General features: G+C 34.3%; 1 protein-coding gene across 1 annotated transcript in view; it reads left to right on the top strand.

The window, feature by feature from the left end:
- The window catches only part of LOC115410440 (methionine synthase-like), a 35,475-nt gene that overhangs the window by 1,418 nt on the left and 7,049 nt on the right, over positions 1–27,008 (top strand). The window contains exons 2-16 of the mRNA XM_030122096.1: positions 986–1,165; positions 2,702–2,818; positions 6,267–6,407; positions 6,497–6,586; positions 8,401–8,553; positions 11,093–11,200; positions 11,319–11,419; positions 15,695–15,762; positions 17,108–17,228; positions 19,087–19,168; positions 20,308–20,406; positions 21,915–21,990; positions 23,030–23,185; positions 24,629–24,828; positions 26,105–26,305. Of these exons, the coding sequence (XP_029977956.1) occupies positions 986–1,165; positions 2,702–2,818; positions 6,267–6,407; positions 6,497–6,586; positions 8,401–8,553; positions 11,093–11,200; positions 11,319–11,419; positions 15,695–15,762; positions 17,108–17,228; positions 19,087–19,168; positions 20,308–20,406; positions 21,915–21,990; positions 23,030–23,185; positions 24,629–24,828; positions 26,105–26,305 (1,893 nt within the window). The remainder of the gene's footprint in view (positions 1–985; positions 1,166–2,701; positions 2,819–6,266; positions 6,408–6,496; positions 6,587–8,400; positions 8,554–11,092; positions 11,201–11,318; positions 11,420–15,694; positions 15,763–17,107; positions 17,229–19,086; positions 19,169–20,307; positions 20,407–21,914; positions 21,991–23,029; positions 23,186–24,628; positions 24,829–26,104; positions 26,306–27,008) is intronic.

Below are 27,008 nucleotides of genomic sequence, written 5' to 3'. Positions count from 1 at the left end.
TTTTAGAGCATTTCAGATTCAAGTTGTATTTTGTGCATGTTTATCATATTTTAATGTAGTTTAGCATGTTTTAGTTTATTTTAGCATGTTTTTGTGTATTTAAGCATATTTTGTGTGTATTTTAGTGTTTCACCATATATTTTTTGTGTATTTTATTCATATTGTTTTGTATTTTAACATGCTTTTTGTGTATTTAATGTGACTGAGCATTTTAACCCTTTTCATGCACAGTGGTCACTCAGTGGACAGCTCTTCTACAGCTGTTCTCTTGTATATTCATGGATTTTGTTGTTCTTTTTTGTTGTTGTTTTTTTTTTTTTTTTTTTTACACATAACTTTATTAAAGTTTTAAGGACACTACATATCTTTTCTGACATGAATAGGTAACATTATGTAGATTTCTCTGAGCATAAACCCCCAGAATCACAAGCCCTCTCCATAGTTTTCACACAGTTTATCAGTAAATACATGTTTCTGTGCGTCAAAAATTAACGTTGTGGTGTCCAGCTGAGTGGACGTTTTGTAACTTCATGAAAAATAGGTTCATAAGAATTTTTTTTTTTCAGTATTATTTTTTGTATGTATTTTTTTTTTTATTTTAAATAATTTTTATTTATTTATTTTTATTTATTTTCAGAAGAAAATTTTCAATCGCATTGTTTTTTTCATGCCTAAAGAGGAATAAAAACAGTCAGGAAAAAATTTGATTAAGGTTCTCATAATTCGTGCATGAAAGAGTTAGTTGTGTATATAAGTGTATAATAGCATGTATTTTTGAGTATTTAGAGCCTTTTTTCCTCCAGCAGAGAATTGTGGTGTTTGTTTCATTTCAGACTGAAGTGGCACTGACGAACTTCAGACATGTATCACATATGAAAGTAGTCTGTGTCCCATGTGTCCAGAAATCAGATGTGGATCACATATGTGTAGAAACATTAAATCAGACAAACACACATATAAAAATAACCTGGTTGATTCTCCTCAGGCCACAGACACGGACCGTAAAGTGGAGATCTGCACTCGAGCCTATAAACTACTGGTCAGTAAAGTGGGATTTGACCCCAACGACATCATCTTTGACCCCAACATCCTCACCATCGGCACCGGCATGGACGAACACCAACGACTACGCCGCTCAATTCATCAGAGCCACAAACTCATCAAGGTCAGACACAAAAACTAAGTTCAACCATTGGACTTAGACATGAGTTTACCAGTTCTGATGTTTTATCTCATGTACAGATGCATCTTTTCTCACACTTTTACGCTTCTTCTTCTTAATTATTTAATTAATCAGATTCCCTTAAATCCAGCTCATATTTAGGCTGTTTTTATGCTTCTGTTTCTGCTGCCAATGACTTCAGTCTGTTGTAAAAAAAAAAAAAAACTAAAACTTGATTAGTCTCAAATTTAGATGCTGTTAAAGCCACTTCTAGATGAACACACAACAATTAGAAACATCTGACGTGTTGAATAAAACCTGGTTATTTTGATCATTTTGTTCATTTTGTTGATTATTTAGTTCATTTTTTACTCATTTTCTTTATTATTTCTTAAATTTTGTGATTCATTTGTTCATTTTGTCAATTATTTTGTTCAGTTTTGTTCAATTTGTTGATTACTTTGTCATTTTTTAGTGGAAGGTTTGTATTATTTTGTTCATTTAGTGATTTTTTTGTTCATTTTTACTCATGTTCTTTATTATATCATACATTTTGTTGATTTTTTTTTGTTCATTTTGTTGATATTTTGTTTACTTTGTTCAGTTTTGTTCAATTTGTTGATTACTTTGTTCCTTTTTGTTTAAGGTTTGTATTTTTTGTTCATTTGTGCTTATTTTCCTGTTCTTTACACTGTGTGATTCATTTTTTGTTCATGTCAATTATTTTGTTTGTTTTGTTCAGTTTTTGTTTCAATTTGTTGATTGCTTTGTTCATTTTTTATTTAAGGTTTGTATTATTTTGTTCATTTTTTGGTTAATTTTTTTTGTTTGAGGTTTTTATTATTGAATTATTTTATTAATTTTGTGAATAAAATTTGGTTCATTTTATTGATTATTTACTTCATTTTCTGTAATTTTAAAAACATTTTTACTCATTTGTGATTATTTGTTCATTTTATTGATTATTTTCTTCATTTTTATCACATTTTTAAATTATTTTGTTTATTTTTTGTTTAAGGCTTTTATTATTTTGTTCATTTTGTTGGTTATTTTGGCATTCTTATCCATTTTCTTGATTATTTTATTCATTTTTTTACCCATATTTTAATTATTTTATTCATTTAGTTGTTTATGTTGTGCATTTTGTCTATTATTTTGTTTATTTTGTTCATTATTATTTAATTTGTTGATTATTTTATTCATTTTTGCTTCCTTTGCTTTTTATTGTTAAATTTGTTTAATGCCATAAATCTCATATTGTCTGAACTAAAGGGTTAAAGACGTGTTAAATGCAAAGGGAGGTCACACTAAATACGACCAGCAGTTTTTTTTCCTTAAATCTTCTGTTTTTCGTGTTGTTCATACTTCACATACGTTACTTTGGATCTAAATACAGACACAAATGCATATGTGGACGTTCAAACTTTACTAAATAAACAAACCTCATGTTGGACGAGGACTTTTACTGTGGACTGTACATGATCCCTGTTGGTTTGTCGTATACAGTCTGTTCATAGTTGTGTGCTTGTGTTTATGTAGGAGACATTACCCAGAGCCAGAGTGAGCGGAGGTCTGTCCAACCTTTCCTTCGCCTTCAGAGGAATGGAGGCCATACGAGAGGCCATGCACGGAGCGTTTCTCTACCACGCCATCAAGGTAAACACACAATTAACTGCCTCTTCTTCACACAGATCACAGCTAACACCAACAATCAGGGTTTATATGAGTTACAGCAGGGGTGTCAAACTCATTTAGGTTCAGTTCCATATTTAGCCCAATTTGATCTCAAGCGGGCCAGACCAGTAGAATAATGACTTAATAACCTATAAATAATGACAAATCAAAGTTTTTCATTTTGTTTTACTACAAAAAAAAAACAAAACAATGAAACTATGAAACTAATTACATTTTATAAAAAATGTGCGAATAACCTGAAAAAACAGAAATTTCATTTGAGAAATTAGCGCAATTTAACAATATTATGCCTCGACTTATTATTTATACATGTAGATTACACACAGTGTTACATAAACATTTGATAACAGGCAGAATATTGTTAAAATTTTAGGGGTTTGGAACTAAAATTTGAACAATTTCTACAATATTACATCTCTTATTATTAACACAACTACAGATCACAGTGGATCCATAAATGCACAAAACATTTAATAACAGGCAGAATATTGTTAAAATTGCACATTTCAGGTTGTTCATCTTTGTTTTTATTTATGCATTTATTTGCATTTTATTGCGAAAGAATAGTTTTGTAAATATTTTCACAGTGTAATCTGATTTTTTTCACTTAAATTTTTTCCACGTAATTTTTCACAAAGAAAATTTGTACAGTAGTTGTCATTATTTATGGGTTATTGTGTTGTTATTTTTTACTTTTTACTTTACATTGGTCTGTATGTGGAACCTGAACCAAAATGATTTGGACAACCTTGACTGTTGAGGTTCATTTTTGCACTTTCATCCCTGTGGGTCGTAATGGAACCTTTGGCGGGCCAGAGTTGGCCCCCGGGCCGCATGTTTGACCCCTGTGAGTTTAGAGGTACGCCGATATATCAGGCTGATACATTGATTTTTTTCCAATATCGGCCATCAGCCTTAATTTATTTTTTTGAAAGCCAATATTTGATCAGTAGTAAAAATGTTATAAGATATTTGATCAGGCATCTGTGTGGGCAGCACTAGAAGCTCAATAAATGTTAAAAGAGTACTATTTCTACATGTATTAATAATTTAATTTATTTTGCTTCATAAAAATCTTAATTATCTGAGTGTTTAAATTGTATTTTACGGTCAATGTGCTTAAAAAAAAAATCGGCCTTAAATATCAGCCTCAAAAATCAGCTCTAGATATCGGCTATCAGCTGACTAAATTTTAAAAAATTGGTATTGGCCTTAGAAAAACCCGCATTGGTTGACCTCTAATCCTGAGTACATGTATTTCTGTAGATATGTATTTGGCTCCAGAAATAAAGGGCTTTGCTGGAAAAATCTGAAAATGACCCTTAAAATTTTACCTTAAAAAATGTGTACGAACCCTGAAAAATACTGCACAGACATCAGATTGTACTCTGACTCTGATGTGATGTTAACAGTGCAAAACTACTACTTAAATGTCCTATTCTAAGATATTTTATGGGTTTTTTTTTGTCATGATTATGGGGGTCAAGATGTAGACCCGAAGTCAAAAGTTAAAATTATCTTCATCTTTCACTTGTCATTTGCTTTATAAACACAAAAAGAAAACATTCCCCTTGATCCACAGCTTTGGAATTAATTTTTCTTTTTTTAATGCTCAGTTTATAATGGTTCTGTGTAGTACTGAACTCTCACCAGCAGGGGTCAGTCTGGTCCATACAATAAAACCTACTTCATGGTCTTCACTTCAGTGTGTTCAAACCATTGCCACAGTTCACAATGTGGCTTTAAAATGTGCATAAATTAACATTTCACACTGTTTTTACAATCATTTCTATAGTTTCTAACATTATCTGTGGATCAGGATGTAGAGCAGGTTGTCGGTTTAATCCTTTATCTTTTGTAACACAAAATGCTTTCAGTGTCATTGAGGCTGGAAAGGACTACAGAAGTACAAATTCACCTTTTAATGGTGTTATTAAGGGTGTTTCTATGTAATATTAATGTTCCAGACTCTGACCAGCAGACTCTAAGCCCGAAGGGGAGGCAAGGGCTATTGTTTTTTGTTCAGTTTGTTTGTTTGTTTTCACTCTAGCAACAAATCTATTGGTTGAATTCATACCAAATTGGGTTTATATGTTGCCAGTGACCCAGAATAGATCTCATTACAATTTGGGAAAAGTAGGTCAAAGTTAAAATTTTTTAGGAATTTTTTTAAATCTTTTTTTTTTCCCCATTCACTTATAAAGGGGGGAAATTTCAAATGTCTGTAGCAGCAAAACTATTGGTTGAATTCATACTAAACTGGGTTTATAGATTGCCAGTGACCCAGAATTGATCTGATGACATTTTGGGAAAAATATGTCAAAGTTCAACTTTTTTATGAATTTTTAAAAAACAAATTTTCCCCATTTACTTATAATGGGCGAAATTTCAAATGTCTGTTGCAGCAAAACTATTGGTTGAATTCATATCAAATTGGGTTTATACATTGCCAGTGACCCAGAATAGTTCTCATTACATTTTGGGAAAAGTAGGTCAAAGTTCAAATTTTTCATGAATTAAAAACAAAAAAAATCCCCATTTATTTATAATGGGCGAAAATTCAAATGTCTGTAGCAGCAAAACTATTGGTTGAATTCATATCAAATTTGGTTTATAGATTGCCAGTGGTCCAGAATAGATGTGATTACATTTTGGGAAAAGTAGGTCAAAGTTTAAATTTTTTACAAATTTTTAAAAAACGAATTTTCCCCATTTACTTATAATGAGCGAAATTTCAAATGTCTGTAGCAGCAAAACTATAGGTTGAATTCATACCAAATCGTGTTTATAGATTTCCAGTGACCCAGAATAGATCTCATTACATTTTGAGAAATGTAGTAGGCCAAAGTAAAATAATTTTATGAATTTTTTAAATCTTTTTTTCTCCCCAGTTACTTATAATGGGCAAAATTTCAAATGTCTGTAGTAGCCAAACTATTGGTTGAATTCGTACCAAATTTGGTTTATAGATTGCCAGTGACCCAGAATAGATGTGATTACATTTTGGGAAAAGTAGGTCAAAGTTCAAATTTGTAAAGAATTTTGAAAATCTTTTTTCTTCTCTCATTTACTTATAACGGGCAAAATTTCACATGTCTATGAAAACATCAATTTTGTTTCAATTTACTTCAAACTTGTCACATATATAGAGGCAATTGATATGCTGACATCAGCGCACGCATAGACATGATGACATCAGATGGATTGATGCCAAAATTAACTATATTACGTGTGAGGGGCGGGGTTTGTTGTGACTGGAACCACTTGTTTCTATTTTACTCACATTTGCACATAAGGAAGCCCTGATGACTCAATAAATCTCACTGATGATAAATGTTGGCTTTTGTCCACTTTGTCCAACTGGTTTTATTTGTGCTGTAACGCTGAACCCGTCATTGTTCCGCCTCAGGATGGGATGGACATGGGCATAGTGAATGCTGGGAATTTACCGGTGTACGACGACATCGACAAAGAGCTGCTGCTGCTGTGTGAAAACCTGATCTGGAACCGAGACGCTGAGGCCACAGAGAAACTACTGTCCTACGCACAGGTACAACAACGAAAAAAAACAAACACTGAGACGAACGTACAACGGGTTTGACTGTAGACCGATGATGATGATCACCATCATCTCCATAGAACAACGTCAAAGGAGCGAAGAAGGCCGCTCAGACCGACGAGTGGAGGGAAACTAGTGTGGAAGAGAGGCTGGAGTACGCCCTCATCAAGGTAAGAGTAGATTCAATTAGGGTAGAGTAGAGTAGATTAAAGTAGAGTAGATTAGATTAGATTGGATTAAATTGGATTAGATTAGACCAGTGGTTCCCAACCGTTTTAAACTTGTGAGCCCATTTTAACATCACAAATTTCTGGCGACCCCAGACACTCAAAACGGAGACTTTTTTGGTTTTTTTGCTAAAATTCATTTGTTTTTGATCATGTAATAGTTTGCTATACTATGTTGCAAATAAAGGTTAATTTTAGAGGACATTTAGTCTATATAACAGGGGTCACCAATCCTGGCCCTCGAGGGCTACTATCCTGCATGTTTTAGATGTATCCCTCTCCCAGCACACCTGACGGTCATTATCAGGCTTCTGCAGAGCCTGATGATAGGCCTATCATTTGAATCAGGTGGGTTGGAAGGGGGATATATCTAAAACATGCAGGATAGTAGCCCTCGAGGACCAGGATTGGTGACCCCTGCTATATAATATATATTATTATAGACGGAGGCAGTAAATCCAGGTGTACATTACTGCACAAAGGGAGAATTGGATTTTCCTGGGTCAGGATATGTACAGTCAGTCCAGCTGTGATTTACAAGGCTGACAGTTAATACTGAACAAACAAGAACTGAAACTATGAATTATGAAAGAGCTGCAGCATCTGAAACTGACCACAGTGAACATTTGACAGATAAACAGAACCACAGCGCTTCAGTTTCAGACTCACAGTTTGTCTTTTATGTTTTGTTTTTGTCTCTGTCAACTCACCATATATTCTTTATTAGTAAGTTTTTATTTTTATTTTTATCAATTACTAGAAATTCCAGGCGACCCCATATTATATTAGAATGGATTGTGTTAGGGCTGGATTTGATTAAATATCGGTAAATTAAATTGATTGGATTATATTAGATTGCGACTGGTTTATTTTATATTACATTGGATTAGGGCTGGATTAGATTAGATTTAATTGAATTGGATCTGGGCTGGATGAGATAAAATTAGATCACTGCTGGATTAGATTAGATTAGATTAGATTAGATTAGATTAGCCTGGGCTATGTAACATTACAGCTGATTTAGATTATATTAGATTGGATTAGATTAGTTTAGGGCTGGATTAGGTTGGATTGGATTATTTAAAATTGCAGGTTTTTTTAGATTATATTAGATTAGTTTAAGGCTGGATTATATTTGACTAGATTAGATTCAATTGGAATATTTAAAATTGCATTTTTTGTAGATCATATTATATTGGATTAGGGCTGGATTATTTTGTTCAGTTTGTTGTATATTGTATTCATTTTTGTTCATTTTGTTAATTTTTGTGTAGTTTGTTGATTATTTTATTCAATTTGTCGATTATTTAGTTTTTTATTCTCATTTTTGTTCATTTTGTTGATTTTTTTTATTTATTTTTTTTGTCTATTCATTTTTGCTTCATTTTCCTTATTACCTCCACCAAGTGAAACGGTGGAGGTTATGTTTTCATCAGGGTTTGTCTGTCTGTTTGTCTGTTAGCAAGATAACTCAAAAAGTTATGGATGGATTTGGATGACATTTTCAGGAAATGCTGATACTGGCACAAAGAACAAATGATTAAATTTTGGTGATGATGGGGGGGAAACTGATCTGTCTTGGTGGAGGTCTGCGCTCTCCAAGTGCTTTTCTAGTTATTTTTCAGTTTGTTTAAATGTGTAAATGTGTCTAGTATATAATGAAAGTATAAGTGCACATATATTGTCTCAGTGCTGTTTTCCACCTGCATGCATTGTAATTTGTCTTCGTCACTGTTTGTCGTGTTGGTATGGATCAGGGAATAGAGAAGTTCGTGGTGGAGGATGTGGAGGAATGCCGTTGTCAGGTGGACCGCTACACTCGACCCCTCCACATCATCGAGGGCCCCCTGATGAACGGCATGAAGGTGGTGGGGGATCTGTTTGGAGCTGGGAAGATGTTCCTGCCACAGGTAGGCCACGCCACAAAACAGATGTTCACCATAAACGCCATCTAGTGGGTTTTCTCACATGCTTTGTGTTCAATGTATTTATCCATCCATGCAGCAGAGGTGGATGAAAACTGAAAATACTGAGTGTGAGTACTGGTGTGATATTAAACCTCCTTTGCATGTGGACTAAACATTTTTAAACATGCAACATAAATCATATTGAAGGCTGAGAAGCAGACATTAACAGTGTGTTTATTTTTAGAAGAAACACTCTGTCTTCATGAGTTAACCCTTAGTGCATAAGTGACCTGCTAAGGTTGTTTTCTTGCGATATCTTTGTAGGTTTAGGCAGGTTTATTTATACAGCACATTTCATGTACAAGACAATTCAAAGTGCTTTACATAAAACATTAAAAGCATTACAGCAGAAGGCATGAGAAAAACAAACAAACAAAAATCATATAAATAGATAAAACAGATAAAACAGAAAAGCAGATAAAACAGAAAAGCAGATAAAACACAAACTTTTAGCTTAAAAGGAATAGTGCAGATCTGAATAATGTAATTGTAATGAAAAGTTATTTAATATTCCAAGTATTCCTCAAAAAACAACTGACATCATGCTACATTTTAAATTGTCCTTTTATAGATTTTTATGTAATTGTAGTTTTTGTTTTACTACCCCATACTTCCATAGGTGGGTCAAAATGACCTGGATTCATTTACAATGGAGTTACATCTGAACCTTTGATTCATTTACAGCAAAAAAAAAAAAAAAAAAAAAAAAAGAGGTGAGACTTTAACCCATAAAGACTCAAACTTCCACTGGTGACCAAAAGCATCTACTGATCGAAACTGTTTAATACCTGTTGATCTATTAATCCTATCAATACACGGAAATAATTAGTGTAAAATGCACTTTGTCATCTTTTCATGGTCGTGGACATTCAGAGGCTCTGTAGTCACCATGGAAACACTGTCATCTTCTACAACACTGATACACCAGTAATCCAAAGACAGTGCATGGAGACACATGTTTAATGTTCAATTACTGATGTATTTTGTTTAAAAAGTCACTTTTTCCTATTTTTTTTTTTTGTCTGCTTTGATTTAATAACCTTTGAATTTACTCTGAACTTTAAGGAACATCTACATGATCAATAAATTAAATATCAGAAGATTTACTGAAAAATGCAAAATTCAATTCAGTGGTGTTAAATCACTTAGGATAGGTTAAATGTAGAGGGGGAAAAAATAATTTTTTCATGTAATTTGACAAATGGCACTGGTTTTAGATGGTTGTTTTGAAGACAAAAAAATTATTAAGTTAAATGAAGGAAAATACCTAAAAAAAAATGCCAAATTCAGAGGATTATATTATGATAAATGCTGATAAATCATTTAATAAAGATTAAATGTAGAGATAAATATAAATCTTTTCACATGGTTTAACAAATGACACTGGCTGTTGATGCTTGTTTTTCTGCTCAGGTGATGACATATTTTGCTGATGAAGTCACTTTTTCTTCACTTTTTCTCTGTTTTGATTTAATAACCTTTGAATGAACTCTGAGTTTTCATGGACATCTAAATTAAATATCGGAAAATACACAATTTACAGTGAAAAATGTAAAACACAGAGGATAATATTATAATACATGAGAAAAGTTAAAGACAAGTTAAATAGAGAGAAAAATTCATTTGGGAACTGACACAAAACTAACACCAGGTCTTTATGGGTTAAAGTTTTTACTTACTTTTTATAGATTTTATGTGATTGTAGTTTTTGTTTTACTACCCCAAGCTTCCATAGGTGGGTCGAATTTCATCGGAACCTTTGATTCATTTACAGCAAAACCAATGGACTCATTCACTAAATGGATGTTGACATTGTTCTATTATTGTTATATGCTGTATTTTATATACTTTACACACTTTATTTTCCAAATTTTCAAAATATAAAAAAATAAAATAAAATTGAGATTTTTTTTTTCCATTTTTTTTAACATTTTAAACAAACGTGAAATCATTTTTTGTGTGAAATATACTTCAAATGATTATTTTTAACATGGTAAAATAGCAAATGTGGCATAAAAACACGTTCATTTTAACACTTTTATAGAAGAGAGGAGGGTCCAGACATTTGTGCATCTAAGGATTAAGACCAGTGTTAATAACATACAACAGGTATAATAGATCCTACTGGGAAATTAGATTAATTATTCTGTTTTTACTCATTATTTTTTGAGCATGAAGAACAAAAATGGCTCCATTTAAAGTTTAAGACCATGAGACTTTGCAGCTTTTGTTTGTTGTGTGTGCTCAGAGAATGCATTTCTTTAACCGGTTTCACAAAACAATTTGGATTTAGATTCATTTGGAGAGAAGAAACTGAAAACAGACACTTGTAAATGTGTAAATATTACAGTCGTTTGAAGATCTATGATGGAAATAAACCTGTTGTTTTATTATGACTGTATTCACTGATGCAGAAACGTTTCCCACCTCATATTTTGCGTTTGTTTTTTGAAGGTTTTCAGATGAATTTGTGCGTTTACAGGTGATCAAGTCGGCCCGAGTTATGAAGAAGGCGGTGGGATATCTGATTCCATTTATGGAGAAGGAGAGGGAGGAGATGATGGCGTCGTCAGGGGCAACCGAGGATGTGGTCAGTCCCATTGAATATGTTATATGTGATGTACTGGGTTTACTTCTGACCTCGGTGTGCATTTTAAAGCAGCCATAAAACCTGTGACTTTAAATAACGTGTCGTATTCTTGGTGCAGGATCCATATCAGGGCACCATCGTTCTGGCCACAGTCAAGGGGGACGTCCACGATATCGGAAAGAACATTGTAGGTGTGGTCCTGGGCTGCAACAACTTCAGGTAAAAGTAGTTTTCCTGCCGACCACTAACAGTTTCCAACTTGAAAGTGTCTGAAAACGTGCCTTCACCAGCTGTCGACATTGAATATTTGAAGGTTCGCAGCAGGTTTGTCATTTTAGGTCAGGGGCTACATTCAGACCAGTGGGATCTTAAACAAAATAAACAAAAATAAAAGCATAAAAGCCTATAAATAATGTCAACTGAAAACTTGTCTCTATATTTCAGAGTGAAAAAAGTGAAATTACGTGAGGAGAAAGTTTACACCTACAAACTATCCTTTAAGAAATGTGAAAACATGAATAACTATGAAAAATAAGTTCAGTTTTAACAATATTCTGCCTCACTTTATCATTTACACATGTACATTATAACTTACAGATCACAGTGGATTTACAAATACACAAAATATTTAATAACAGACAGAATATTGGTATGTATGTTCAGGTTATTGACATTTTTGTGAAAGGATAGTTTATAAATGTAAACGTTTTCATGTCATTTTACCTTTTGCACTAAAACAAACAGAACAATTTGGGTTTACATTATTTATAGGTTATGTTAGTGTTTTACTGGTCTGATCCACTTTAGATCACATTGGTCTGAATGAGGAACCTGAACTAAAATGATTAATATCTCCAGTGTCATTTTTTTCATTTCACAAATTCATCCCACGGACTGAATTGAACCCTTCAACGTTTGACACCACTAATCTATGTGTTTTACCCCTTTTTTTTTTTTTTTTTAGCTCATCAGCTGTGATCTATTGAAGTGGTTTCCAACCTTTTTAAACTCATGACCCCATTTTAATAACACAAATTTCTGGCGCTCCAGACATTCAAAACATAGACTTCTTTTTGCTAAAATTCATTTGTTTTTGATCATGTAATAGTTTGTGATACTATGTTGCAAATAAACATTTATTTTAGAGGACATTTAGTCTATATAATGTATACTATTAAGGACGGAGGCAGTAAAGCCAGGTGTAGATTACTGCACAAAGGGAGAATTTTATTTTCCTTGGTCAGGATACAGTCAGTCCAGCTGTGATTTACAAGGCTGACAATTAATACTGAACAAACAAGAACTGAAACTATGAATTATGAAAGAGCTGCAGCATCTGAAACCGACCACAATGAACATTTGACAGATAAACAGAACCACAGTGCTGCAGTTTCAGCTGCACAATTTGTCATGTCTTTTATATATTGGGATTGTCTCTGTCAACTCACCATATATTTGTTATTAGTAAGGTTTTATTTTTATTTTTATCAGTGACTAGAAATTTCAGGTTACTGCATCTGAGTTCTAGGTGACCCCACATGGGGTCCCAACCCCAAGGTTGAAAAACACTGATATATTGCAAAGGCGCTGTCTTCGTCTTCATTAGCAATTTCTTCAAACATCTTCACCAGTGAAACTACTGGTTCAATTCATCTAAAAAAATGTTTATGTAGTTTCTTGGGGACAACATCTGTAGGGTTTATTCACAGTTTTGAGAAATCTTGATTTTCGAATTTTGATTGTGAATTTTCAAAATATTCCAAATTTGCCATCACTTCTAATGGTCTATATTTTGATGGTTTATAACATGTAAATGGTTCAAGATATCAATATAGTTCCTATTGATCACTGATAGTAGTCATATATGGACTGTGATTGGATGAGTTGAGTTCTCCTCCAGTGAAAGTCCCGCCCACTTCTATTGTTAGATTGATCTGCATCCAGACCACAGGACTGGAACATAGAACAGAACCTGACAACCTCATCCATTCAACTGGTGTTGATTCAGATAGAACATGATGCTGACATAAAGGGACATTGGAACTATTTTTATAACATGCACTGAATGAAAAAAACAAAAACAAAACAAAATGTTCGACTCAAAGCACCTCCGTGGACGTCTGTATGTGTGACAGATAAGTGGAATGTTGGACCCTGTGGGGGTTCCAGAGACTCCCGCCCTCCACCGTCACATCCAGACACTGTTTGTGGATGTGTATCTGCAGCCTCTGCTCCAGGTTAAATGTTCAGCTGTGCTTCAGTCATGGAAGTTCACTCAACAGTTCACAGAATTATCCTCTTCACCTCAGATTGCCTTTTAATCCCCCACGGGCGCTCTGTTGCATTCTGGGAGAGAGGTGGTGGTGTCGATTTACTGCCAGACCGTGGATACCAGACACATACTGTTACTGCTGGTTAATGGTGCTTCTGTGGCCTGTGACGGGACTTTAATACCCAATATATGAGTTTATGTCCACATCTGAACTGAGCCCAGTGAAGGACGGAGGAGGTTTAGGCTTTTAGCATTTAGAATGCTGGGTTTTTATAAGGACATTGGACTTAATTTGACATATTTTATGGTCACAATTAGGGGTGTGTATTGGCAAGAATCTGGCAATATAATACAAATCACAATACTAGGATCACGATACGATATATCATGATACTGTTAAAAAGGCAATTTTTTGTTTGTTTCTTTTTTTAAATGATTATTTCCTTGAAGAATTGAATTATACCAGAAATCTGCACAAATACTAAACACATTTTTATTTGATCTGAACAGGATCTAATGCTATATCACAAATTGTTCCTGTGTTCAAACTTAAATTCTGTTTTACAGACATTACAATTTAAGATCCTGTTCAAGTGTTCATATTCTATTAGTTCACAACTAACATCAGAACATTATTTTTATGCAATTCCAACAAAGGAACTAACATTATTTAATAAAAGTGTAAAATAATAATAAATAAAATATAAACAACAAAGAAAAACAAAATCAGACATCCACAATATCTGCATTTGAATAAATACCTAAAAATATCGATACAGTACTTTTTAATATCAATACAGTATTGAGAAAGGAAATATCACAATATATTGCAGAACTGATATTTTCTTACACCCCTAGTCACAATGGAACGACAGAAGCTTTTTCCTTTTTTTTTTTTTTTAATAGAATAGAACAGAATAGAATAGCTTTTATTGTCATTGTGTTCAGTTAAATTAGTAGTGCTACTCCAGTCAGTGCAAACCATACATCAGAAAATAAGACTAGACTGAATATAAAATTATGAAACTAAAAATAAGATCAGAAAATAGAATACAAATTTAACAAAATATGTGTTTGGTAAAATTGTAAAATCTTGTAAGTACAGTGTGTATATGAATGCTTCTATGAAACTGGTCCTAAAAACAGGACATGGGGCTAAAAATTCAAACTAGTTGTAGACTAATGTTATGAAGCATGTTTGGAAGCACTTTGGGTTTATTTTAAAAATAAATATTTACTGAGATAAAAGGGAAACTATTTTTCAGATAAAACACACGTTTATATTACTTTACATAATATTTAATACAAAAATCCACATGTAACACGGTCAATATATTTTGGAATATCTCGTTATTCTCTCACAGGTACATTTTGGTAATCAAAGTAAATATCCAAGGCAGAGTGTTTCATAAAAATGACCGCTGTTGAAAAATCACTCATAATTTATTTGTGTTTAAATGTGCAAGTTCTGTATGTAACACCAGTGGACACGATGGGTTTCACACCAAACCTGGAATGAGACTGAGATTGATGAAAAACCCAAGTGTGGATTAGAAAAAGCACTAGGATCGACACATTGAACACAGTGTCTTTATTTAGAGTCTATAGAAGCGCTCTACGAGTGCTTTTCTAGAAAAGACAGCGCAGACCTCTGCCAAGGCAGATCAGTGGGCCCCCATGACCCACCCACCCACGATCACCACCAAAATTGAATAATTTGTTCCTTGTGCCAGTATCAACATTTCCTGAAATTTTCATCCAAATCCGGGGCACTGATCTGCTTTGGCGGAGGTCTATGCTCTCCGAGTGCTTCTAGTTATTATTATTATTATTAGTAGTAGTAGTAGTAATAGTAGTAGTAGCAGTAGTAGTAGTAGTATTAACGCGCGTCGGCATGTGCCTTCTTCACCCTGAAGAAGATGCCAACACGCGTTGGTGTGTTTTTAACTCCAGTTCCTATGAACTCATCTACAGGACCTTTTGAAATAAAGGCTTTTTTTATTTTCTAACCAAGTGAGTGCCTGGACTTTTGTCTTTTTCCATTGGTTCATGCCCCTTGTTGAATACCAGTAGGTCCCTGTGAAATTTTTTTTTTTTTTTTTTTTTTTTGTTTTTTTGATTCTTTGAGAAAATTTCAGTCCATTTTGACTAAACGCAGAGTAAAACTGTGGAAGTGTAGCGGTCTTTTCTCCTCAGATCTGTTGATGTTTCCTGTTTTTCAGAGTGATCGACCTGGGTGTGATGGTTCCATGTGACCAGATCCTCAGAGAAGCTATTGCACAGAAAGCAGGTACTGTGAACAACCATGACTGTGTTTACCTGGACATCAGTATCTGGTTACTGGGGTTTATGGGGGTTTGAAGAATCCCATCTTTGTGTTTGTGCTGATTTCAGTTTCTCAGATATGCCCTTGTCCCTGTTTGGAGAAACTGGATACTCTATGTAATAGTAAGGGAATAATAATAGGAAAATAATAGGACGGTCCACCCTAAAGGTGCTAATGATTAGAACATGTTAAATGCTGGAAAAAAAAAAAAAAAACCCTGTATTTTAACCCTTAAAGGACTACCAATATAACAGACTGACCAGATTTCTTTATGATTTTTTTGCAATAACAGTGTCTGTAAATGTCTTTTTTTCCATTCTTTTCCACCTTTTTTATCAAGGAGAACTTAACTTTTAATATCTGGCCATTAATTATCATTATGTTATAAATACTTAAAACAGTGTGTTATGGCAAAAAAAAAAAATTCTGATCTAATCTCGTCTAGTCTAATCTAGTATGGTCTAGTTAAATCTAGTCTGGTCTAGTCTAGTCGAATCTAATCTAATGTAGTCTAGTCTTATCTAGTTTAATTTAATCTAGTTTTATCTAGTTGAATCTAATCTAGTCTAATCTAGTTTAATTTTATCTAGTCTAGTCTAATCTAGTCTAGTTTAATCTAGTTTCATCTAATCTAGTCTAATCTAGTTTAACCTAATATAATCTAGTCTAATGTAGTCTAGTGTAGTCTAATCTAGTCTAATCCAGTCTAGTCTGGTGTGCAAGGTTATTATTGTTAATGAAACTAACAAAATGACAAAAACTACAATTGAAAAAACATTTTCGTTGACTGAAATAAATAAAAACTATGATTAAAAGAAAAAAACAATAAGTGAAACTGCATTGTGTGCTTACAAAACTAACTAAAATGTATTAAAAAATTATGGATAAAATTCCCTCCGTTTTGTCTTTGTCAATGTCAGATTGATATGAAATCGATTTATTTCGCACGAGCAGCTGGTGGCACCATACGACACTTCAAGGTCTGTCACTTCTCGTCACTTGTGGTTTCCAGTCGTCTTCTGGTCCCCACTCTACCTGGAAACATGGAGGCTAAAGTTGGGAGAAAGCAGCAGAGTCCTGTCTGGGATTAGTTTGAATACGACGGCGAGGAAGATAAAAGATATGACAAAACTAAACTAAAACTAAGCATTTAGAAAAAAAATGAAAACTAATAAAAACTAGCAAACCTGCTCTAAAAACTAATTAAAACTAACTGAATAGGAGGAAAGAAAAAAAGTCAAAACTAAATAAAACTAAACTATAATGAAAAATCCCAAACTATTATAACCTTGGTTGTGTGTTCGTGCAGACATCATCGGCCTGTCGGGGCTCATCACGCCGTCTCTGGATGAGATGATCTACGTGGCCAAAGAGATGGAGAGGCTGGGAATGAACACTCCTCTGCTGATCGGAGGAGCCACCACGTCCAAGTAACATCCCACCACCCAACACACGACTGACATGAACCCAGTGGAGCTTCCACTAACGAGGACGAATAAAATCAAACCAGACTTTTAACAATCATTTACATTTCAATATACAGTGAACCAGTGATCTGATCAATAATCTAATCTAAGATTTTTAGTCTATAATCCATGATCTATAATGTATGATGTATAATGTATCTATAATGTACAATGTATTATCTAGGATCTATAACCCATTACCTATCATTTATAATCTATAAACTGTTATCTAGGATTTATAATCTATTATCTAGGATCTATAATCCATGATCTATAATCTACAAACTACAATATATAACCTGCTCAATAGTCTATTCTGTATGGTCTAGAATCTGTTGTCTAGAATCTGTAATCTATGGTCCATAGACTACAAACTAGGGATGCACCAATTCCAATACTAGTATCGGGCATCGACTCCGATACTCAGCGTGTGTACTTGTACTCGTACTTGTAAAAGTAATCCAATACAACCGCACCGATACCACTTAGGACAGCATGACATTCACAGTTCAGCGCAGCAGGTACTTGGCGGTGGAATAATGTGTGGGAGTGTGAAGAGTGTGGAGGTTTTTCAAAATAAATGACGGTGATAAAAGTAACGCTGAGTGCAAGTAACGTTACAGACACAGACGGATACGGACGCAGCGTTCTGTCTGCCCTCTGCGTACATTCCATCCATTTTCCAGGTGCTGGCAGATGCGTACCCAGACAGAGAATACCACTGAGAACCGTGGAGGTAGAGGATCTGTTCAAAGAGCCGCTGTGTGAGTTAGAGAAAAACTACTGACACATTTAGGACAACTACCCAGGGCTGGGCCGGTTTCCACCCTACTTATAACACTATAGAGGTATGGAGTGGTGCGGACCGCCGCCAGCAGAAGTGAAAACCAAACTTATCGTTCATTTCTCTTTTCTCCTCCTGCTGAAGCTAAGCTGTTAAACCTTACCAGCAAAAACGCTGCAACATTAGTAACACATTAGTGTTACCTCTGTCGTCTCCATGTTTATTATTACTGACTTTCATCTTCTTCTCAAAAAACTTTCCTCTTCTTCGTGGTATTTGTCCAGTATGGTTAATTCAGAGCGGCGCCCCCTGGTGGATTGATTGAGAAACGCTCATTCCAACACATTAAATGTCAGTAGCAGCACCTTGTTCCAGTCAGACTAATGATAACGACAATAAAGCACATTTACAAAAGGAACTAAAAACTGAAATGGGATTATTAAGTACTCGTATCGGTACTTGGTATCGGCAAGTACTCAAATGTAAGTACATGTGCTTTTACTCGGCCTGGAAAAAAGTGGTATCGGTGCATCCCTACTACAAACTGTGATATATAACCTGGTCTATAGTCTATCATGTAGGATCTATAATCTATAAACTATGATCTGTAATCCGTTACCTATAATTTATAATCTATAATATTGGATCTGTAATCTATTGTCTATAATCTGTAACTATGATCCATAATCTGAGATCTGTTAATTATAATCTGTAATTTATTGTCATAATCTGTGATCAGTAATCTATAAAATATGACCTATAGTCTATAAATTTAAATCTATGATCTATAATCCATAATATATAATCTATAATATATAAAACTCTGTACATTGAAAACATCAGACAAGTAGCACTTTGGTCTTTTGTTTTCAGTTCAATTTATTAAAGTATTTAATCTGAGATTATTTATAATAAACTGTAAACCAGTGTTGAACTGGTGTGTGTTTTTTGTTGTTGTTGTTTTTGTTGTTGGTCAGTGTTGTAACTCATGTATTTTTGTGGTTGTTGTCATATTTGTTGCTGTTGTATCGTTGACAGGACCCACACGGCGGTGAAAATTGCCCCTCGCTACACTTCTCCTGTTGTTCACGTCCTGGACGCCTCCAGGAGCGTCGTGGTGGTAAGAACATCCACCAACCTCATCACAGAGTCTTTATCTTCAGCCCTGATGTCCACATTTATCACATAACCAGTGTTTCTTTGATAAAATACACTGTACAACAACAAAAACATGCAAAATTTCAATAACACGGTGGTGCAGAAGGACCATGTAGAGTCGACATGTTCTTCCTGCTCTCTAATAGGTTAATTTTTAACAATATTCTGCCTCAGTTTGTCATTTACACATGTACATTACAACTTACAGATCATAGTGGATCTACAAATACACAAAACATTTAATAACAGGCAGAATATTGGTATAGTTACACTTACTTCTCTTAAGACACTTTAGGTTGTTCATGATATTTACATTTTTGTGAAAGGATAGTTAGTACATTTACACATTTTAATGTAATTTCACTTTTTGACACTAAAAGAGAGAGGAAAAATTTGCAGTTGTTATTATTTATAGGTTATTATATTTATAATTTATATGTAATATTATGTCCTTTACTGGTCGAATCCAGTTGAGAGCAAAGTAGGGCTAAACTAAAATGATTGTTTAATATCATATCATTTCACAAATGACGTACTATTTTTGTAGGAAATACATATTGTTAGTGCTGTTCATACTGTAAATTGCACCTATTACAACTATTTTATTTATTTTTTATTCTACTTTTAGTTCTATTCTTATTTTACTTTGTTAAATTTTATATTTTATTTTCTTATTTAATTTAAATTTTTTTGGTTTTATGCTTGCTCTCTTATTTTTTGACATGTTGCGTTTTTATTATTCATATTGCTACACTGACTGGAGTAACACAATGACAATAACGTCTATTCTATTCTATTCTATTCTATTCTATTCTATTCTATTCTATTCTATTCTGTTCTCCAAACTGGACCAGTTTTGGCCCCCGTGCCGTATGTTTTCCACCCCTGCTTTAAATACACACTCCCCACAGCTTCTAAACATGTTGACATTTTCCTCAATGATGAGTGTTTTCGCAGGAGTAAATATTTTCTACTAATTAGCATTTCTATGGGTGTTAATCAGCTGTTTTGTATTTTTTAACAGGGATCATTAAACATCAGACTAGACTGTGGAAATGTGTGATAAAAACCCGTTTGTGATGGACTTCCCATGTGTTCCAGTGTTCTCAGCTCCTGGACGACGTCATGAAGGACGAGTACTTCGAGGATCTGAAGGAGGAGTACGAGGAGGTCAGGCAGGACCACTACGACTCCCTGAAGGTAAACACACCTCACAGACGTATGATAGAGGAGGACCGGCTGAGAACACACGCCACCGCTGATCTGGACCACGGTGACCCACTTACAGGACCTGACCTTCTTTAAGATCACCTTTGGATCCTTGAATCTTAACCAGTTCTAAATAAAGACGGAGGTTCAGCAGCAGTTTTCTCAAGATAAGATAAGATACGATTTTTTAAAAACATAATTTTATTTAACCTTTATTTAACCAGGAAAAAAGATCTCGTTGTGATTAAGAACCTCTTTTCCAAGGGAGATAAAATAGTATAACATAAAATAGGATAAGATAAGATAAAATAAGATAAGATAAAACAGGCTAAGATAAGATAAAATAGGATAAGATAAGATAAAATAAGGTAAGACTTTCTTTATTCCATCGTGGGGAAATTTCACAATTAACAGCAGAAAAAATACAACAAGCATGCAGATAAAAAAAACAGCTAGAAAAACCACAAACGAGTGAAAAAATATGAAGAGAAAAGAAAGAAATTTGGTATTTATATAAATAAAGAATTAGAATAAAAAATTAAAGATTATTTACAAATAATATATAGTAACCTTTGAATTTACTCTGATTTTTTTTTTTACCTTATCAGTGAATTAAATATAGGGAAATATCTAAAGAAAAAAAAATTAAATGCAGAGGATTTTATTATGATAAATTCTGATAAACCATAAGGAAAAAATAAATATAGAGAGAAGCTAATTTTTTCATGTAGTATGATAAATGACAGTGGTTGTAGACAGCTGTTTTATGTTCATTTAATCATATATTTTGCTAAAAAAAAATTCACTTTCTTCCGTTTTCTCTGTTTTGATTAATTTCTCACTTCATTTAATTCTTCATCCTCAATTTCCTCAGAGCTCTGTCCAAAGGATCAATGAAATTAATCTAATCTAAAATAATATAATATAATATAATATAATATAATATAATATAATATAATATAATATAATATAATATAATCCTACTATATAATGCACATTTTGGCCCTGCCCCGTGTCCCTGTGTCCCATCGATGTTTGTCCCATCGATGTCTGTTGCAACACAGGAGGGCGTGCAGGTGCAATGCTGCTGTTGCACCTGCACCTGTTGTTTAAAAAAAAAATCAAAAAGCAAAATGCAGAGGATTATATTATGATAACTGCTCTCTAATGAATATTGATAAATATTATAAATGTGTCTTTCTTTCTAATGGTCCATATTTGGATGGTTTATGACATGTAAATGGTTCAAGATATCAATATAGTTCCTATTGATCACTGATAGAAGTCATATATGGACTGTGATTGAATTACTTGAGTTCTCCTCCGGTCAAAGTCCCGCCCACTTCTATAGTTAGATTGATGTGCATCCAGACCACAGGACTGGAACATAGAACAGAACCTGACAGCCTCACACATTCAACTGGGACTGATTCAAATAGAACATGACGCTAACGTACAGGGACACTGGTTCTGTTGTCTTTTCCCTGTTTTGCCTTCAGGATCGTCGGTATCTGACTCTATCCCAGGCCAGAGAGAAGGCTTTACACATCGACTGGATCTCTGAACCCAAACCAGGTGAGAAACCATCGAAAAGACGACAGAGCCGAGTGGTGCAGTAGAACTTGGTAAAACTGTTTCCATGCAGAAACTATAACTTTTCTCTCAATGAAGCACCAATTCAGGTTCAGAGAGGGTTAAATTCTTTTATTCATTTATTTAGTTATTTGATTAATTAATTAATTAAACTAGCACGTTGACCTATGGGAATCCACAGGTTCTAGAAACAGTAGAGTTGATAAAATGGGGAGCTGAGCTAAGCTTACTGGTGTAATACACAGATAAGGAATAAAACATAATGGGCCTCATTTTGTTCTGTATTGAAATCACAAGTAACAGATAAGAATTCATTCAGTTACCTTATATATTTGTTTACAGGGCTTTACATCATTACTGTGTAACTTCATCACATTCACATTACTGGATGACTTGACTAAGCTTACTGATGTAACACAGATTATAATAGAATAGCCCTCATTTTGTTTTGTATTGACATCGACATGGACCATCGACTTTGTCACAAGACTGAACATGATGGTTTGTGAATTTTACAGTTCCTGGTAACATGTGAAGGCAGCATAAGACTTTTACACAGGACTAACATGGAGGAGGGGGACGTCAACAGGCCGGGTCTGACTGGGGACTGACATTGTGGAACCAGGCCACAGTAAAAACCAGACCGACTTTGTTAGTGTGGGATCACAGCAGGATCCAGTTCTCCCGTTGTGTCCTGGCGGTTCCGTTGATCCAAAAGTTTTAGAAGATTATGAAACGCATGCATTACACAATGAAACTGTCAAGAACTTAGTATAATTATTTTCTTTTGTCAATAATAAACAAAAATAAACATTTGCATTTGCTGGTGTTTGTGTTTCTGATGCAGCTACACCTTCTGAAACACAAAAAGGATTTTTCAGCAAATATTTTATGATAATATTTGAGATTGTGTAAAATTTTAAGGGTGTCCAAAAGCTTTTACCCACTACTGTAAATAGAGTAAACTGCTTTAAGGTGGAGGCTGTAGCATCGTGAGTCAAATTGTGTGTTTGTGAATCAGTGCGTCCTCAGTTCATGGGAACCCGTGTGTTCGAGTGTTACGACCTCAACAGCCTCCTGGACTTCATCGACTGGAAGCCTTTCTTCGACGTGTGGCAGCTACGAGGAAAATACCCCAACAGAGGATACCCCAAGATCTTCAAGGACAAAACAGTCGGTGAGTGTTTGCTTTACCCCAGGGCTGTCAAACCTATTTAAGACCTAAATCATTTAAAATGGGTCAGAGCAGTAAAATAATAACAAAATAACCTATAAATGATGACAAGTACAAACTGTTCTCTATGTTTTGTAGTGAAAAAAGTAAAATTACATGATGATAATGCACCTAGCATTAGCATTAGCACATAGCAAAGATTTTGATTTCCTAGGTAAGGAAAGCAGATATCCTGAAATCCCGTTGTAATTTTTTTTTTCATCTTGTGTGTAAACAAAATGAAAAAAAATTTTCAACTGGCTTCATGAATATGTTGAAATCTATCTACCGAAAAAATATGCTTAATCGCGCATATTTAATGAGATAATGCCAAGTTTACATAATTAAACTTACAAATTTCAAAAACTTATAATACGTTTTTTTTCATACTTGTGTAAATAATCAACTGAGGAAGTTTCATGGTTACATCTATTATTCACCTGTCGTGTCTTGCCTTAATTCAGGTCCTACATTCAGACTGAAATGATTTAAAGTGGATCAGACCACTAAAATAATAACATAATAACCTATAAATAATGACAAGGACAAACTTTTCTCTCTGTTTTACAGTTTAAAAAGTAAAATTACATGATGAAAATGCACCTAGCATTAGCATCAGCACACCGCAAATATTAGCTGGAACTTGACCTTTACCCAGAACTTTGAAAATCCTCAGCGTGTTTCCACCAAAATGACACAAGTAAAAGATTGTTTTGTGTTACACTGAAATGATTCTTACTGGAAACAAATGGACAAGAGCGCAACAGGCTAATTTAGTTTAGCTAGCAGCAAGTCGAAAACAGACAAAGAAAGCAATGAAAATGTTTACATCTACAACCTGTCCTTTAAAAATTGTGAATAACATGAACAACCTGAAATGTCTACATAAAAATCAGTGTAATTTTAACAATATTCTGCCTCAGTTTATCATTTACACATGTACTTTTCAACTTACAAATCACAGTGGATCTACAAGTACACAAAATATTTAATAACAGGCAGAATATTGGTACAATTGCACTTTTTTTTGTTCAGATTATTCACATTTTTTTGTGAAAGAATAGTTTGTAAAGGTGAATATTTTCATGTAATTTTCTTATTTTAGACTAACACAAAAACAAATATTTGGAGTTGTCATTGTTTATAGGTTATTATGATAGTATTTAACTGGTCTGATCCACTTGAGATCATATTGATCTGTATGTGGAACCTGAACTAAAACGATCATTAATATCTTCAGTATAATTTTTGCGTTTTACTCATTCATCCCGTGGACCGGATTGGACTCTTTGGCGGCCCAGTTTTAGCCCACGGGCCGTATTTTTGACACCTGTGTTAGCATTCAGGATGTCAGCAGCAGTAACACTTTCACTACACCGACGGTGATGTGATGTTCGCTTCGTGCAGGTCTGCAGGCTCGGCAGGTTTTTGACGACGCACAGAGACTGCTCAACAGAATGATTGACAGCTCAAGTCTGAAGGGGCGGGGCTTGGTGGGGTTCTGGCGGGCCCAGAGCGACGGCGACGACATCAACGTGTACAAAGACGACGTCCGAGTGAACAGAGACTCTAAGCCTGTAGCTGTGTTCCACGGCCTGAGGCAACAGGTGAGGCCTGCGCTCCCAACAGGACGGTGTCTTTACCTGAAGGGTTAACCCTGGACTATGACTGACAGGACTGTTGTGTGGAGAAGGGGCGGGACTAAATAAGTTATACTTCCTCCCACTCCTTTTCGAATATGCAAATGAAGTCATACTTTGTTTTCATGTATATGTATAGGTTTGTGTTTTTTGTTTGTTTGCTTTGTTTTTCTAATAATCTGTTCCATTTATAAGGACTAAGTTGGATTATTTTGTTTTGTTGCGTATTCGAAATAAACTAAAATAATAATAATAATAAAAAAATCCTTCCCACTGAGCTCCTTCCCAAACACCGTGTGCGTAATATGCACAGTCGTAGAATAATGCCAACAAAATTTTCATGTAGTTTTTAACTTTGTCACATTTTTTGTATTTTATCAACTTAAGGCATAAACAAAAATATCAAATACTCCATTACTCATATTTTTAACCCTTTAACTCCCGTGTTTGCAACTCAAAAAATTTTATTTTTTTCAAAACACTACATAAAAATGTGCACAGTGCAGTAGGAATGTCAAAATGTTTTTCATACAGTTTGTTTTTAACTTTTTCAAATTTTTTTGTATTTCATCAATTTGAGCCACAAACAAAAAATACCGAATGCTCAATAACTGTCATATTTCTAATCCTTTAAATGCCATGTTTGTGATGTAAACAAACCATTTTTTCTTTTGCAAAAAACATTTTAAAAAAATGTATATTCAATATACTACATAAAAATTACATTTTTAAAAATTTTTTCATCATGGCATATGTCAGTGATTGACACCAACATTGATTAATATGCATTAGTATTATTTTGGGTCAAATGTTAAATGCTAAAATATGTCATTTAGCATTTTTTTACTCACTTGTGAGAAGGGTGTTAGTATGGTAACGTTCCATCGTTTATTATCGGGATTCCCGCAGGGTCTTAAAAAGTCTTGAAACTGAAATTAGGAACCACTTATCGCTAACTTTAACATTCACTTTTGCGTCCAGTATGTATATAATATTCACTCTCTACTGATGTAAATAAATACATTTTCCTAAATTCTAGGAGTCATGGATTTTTCCCAGTATGGCTGTGAAATAGGCATTAAATTCTATTTTTAGTAGTCTTAAAAAGGTCTTAAATTTTTTATATATTTAGGAAGTATACCACATGGGCTCAAGAAAGGGGAGAGATATTTATTGCAGATATTACAATAAGCTGGTAGAAAAAAAAGCAATAACTCAAAAACTGGGGTGGGTGTGTTTCCAGGCGGAGAAGGACAGCGCCAGCTCCGAGCCCTACCTGTGCGTGTCGGACTTCGTGGCTCCGGTCAACAGTGGCGTGGCGGACTATGTCGGTGTATTTGCAGTCGGGGTGTTCGGAGCGGAGGAGCTCAGTCAGCGGTTCCAGGATCAGGGAGACGACTACAACAGCATTATGGTCAAAGCCCTGGCAGACCGGCTGGCAGAGGTACAGCACAGACCACCTGCTCACATAGACCACAGACTACATCATACAGACCACAGACCACATCATATAGACCACAAACCACATCATATAGACCCATTGGATTAGGGATTATTCCAGAAAATTAGCTCTGTGGCATACAAAGGTTTAGGACACTCATTATCCAGCAGGATATTTTTAGTCTGGCCTAATCTAGCTACCTTTAAAAAGCTTTAGAATTCACAGCTGGGGTATTTACAAGCACATTTTATGTTTCACAATCAAAAGTGGAAATCTCCAAATCCTGTTTTAACCACATTTTTTCAGATATCTGACCACAAAAAAATATTTTGTAATGCTAGCTCAGGTTTTTTGCTTTTTGTACCTTGGAGTCTTTAAAATCACATCAGAACTAATATTTCTTCGCATTCTGTTGGCAATTGTAGAAAAATGTATATTTCCACCAACTTTTTTTTCTTTTTAACCAATAAAATGAATTAATTAGATTAGATTAAATAAAATCACATCAAAACCATCTTTAACCATCAAAACTATTATATCTTCACATCAAATTCCCGTGTCATAGACGGTCTTTAAAATAATATCAAAATCCCATGAAAACCATCTTTAACCATCAAAACTATTATTTATTCACATTCTTTTGGTAGTTGTAGAAAAATTAGTATTTCATTAAACAAAAAATGTACCAATTGCCCCTTTAAAATGC

Source organism: Sphaeramia orbicularis, chromosome 19 (assembly GCF_902148855.1).
Source record: "Sphaeramia orbicularis chromosome 19, fSphaOr1.1, whole genome shotgun sequence".
NCBI classification, from domain to species: domain Eukaryota; kingdom Metazoa; phylum Chordata; class Actinopteri; order Kurtiformes; family Apogonidae; genus Sphaeramia; species Sphaeramia orbicularis.
The sequence above is the reverse complement of the archived record's forward strand: the minus strand, read 5'-3'. Positions and strand labels throughout refer to the sequence as shown.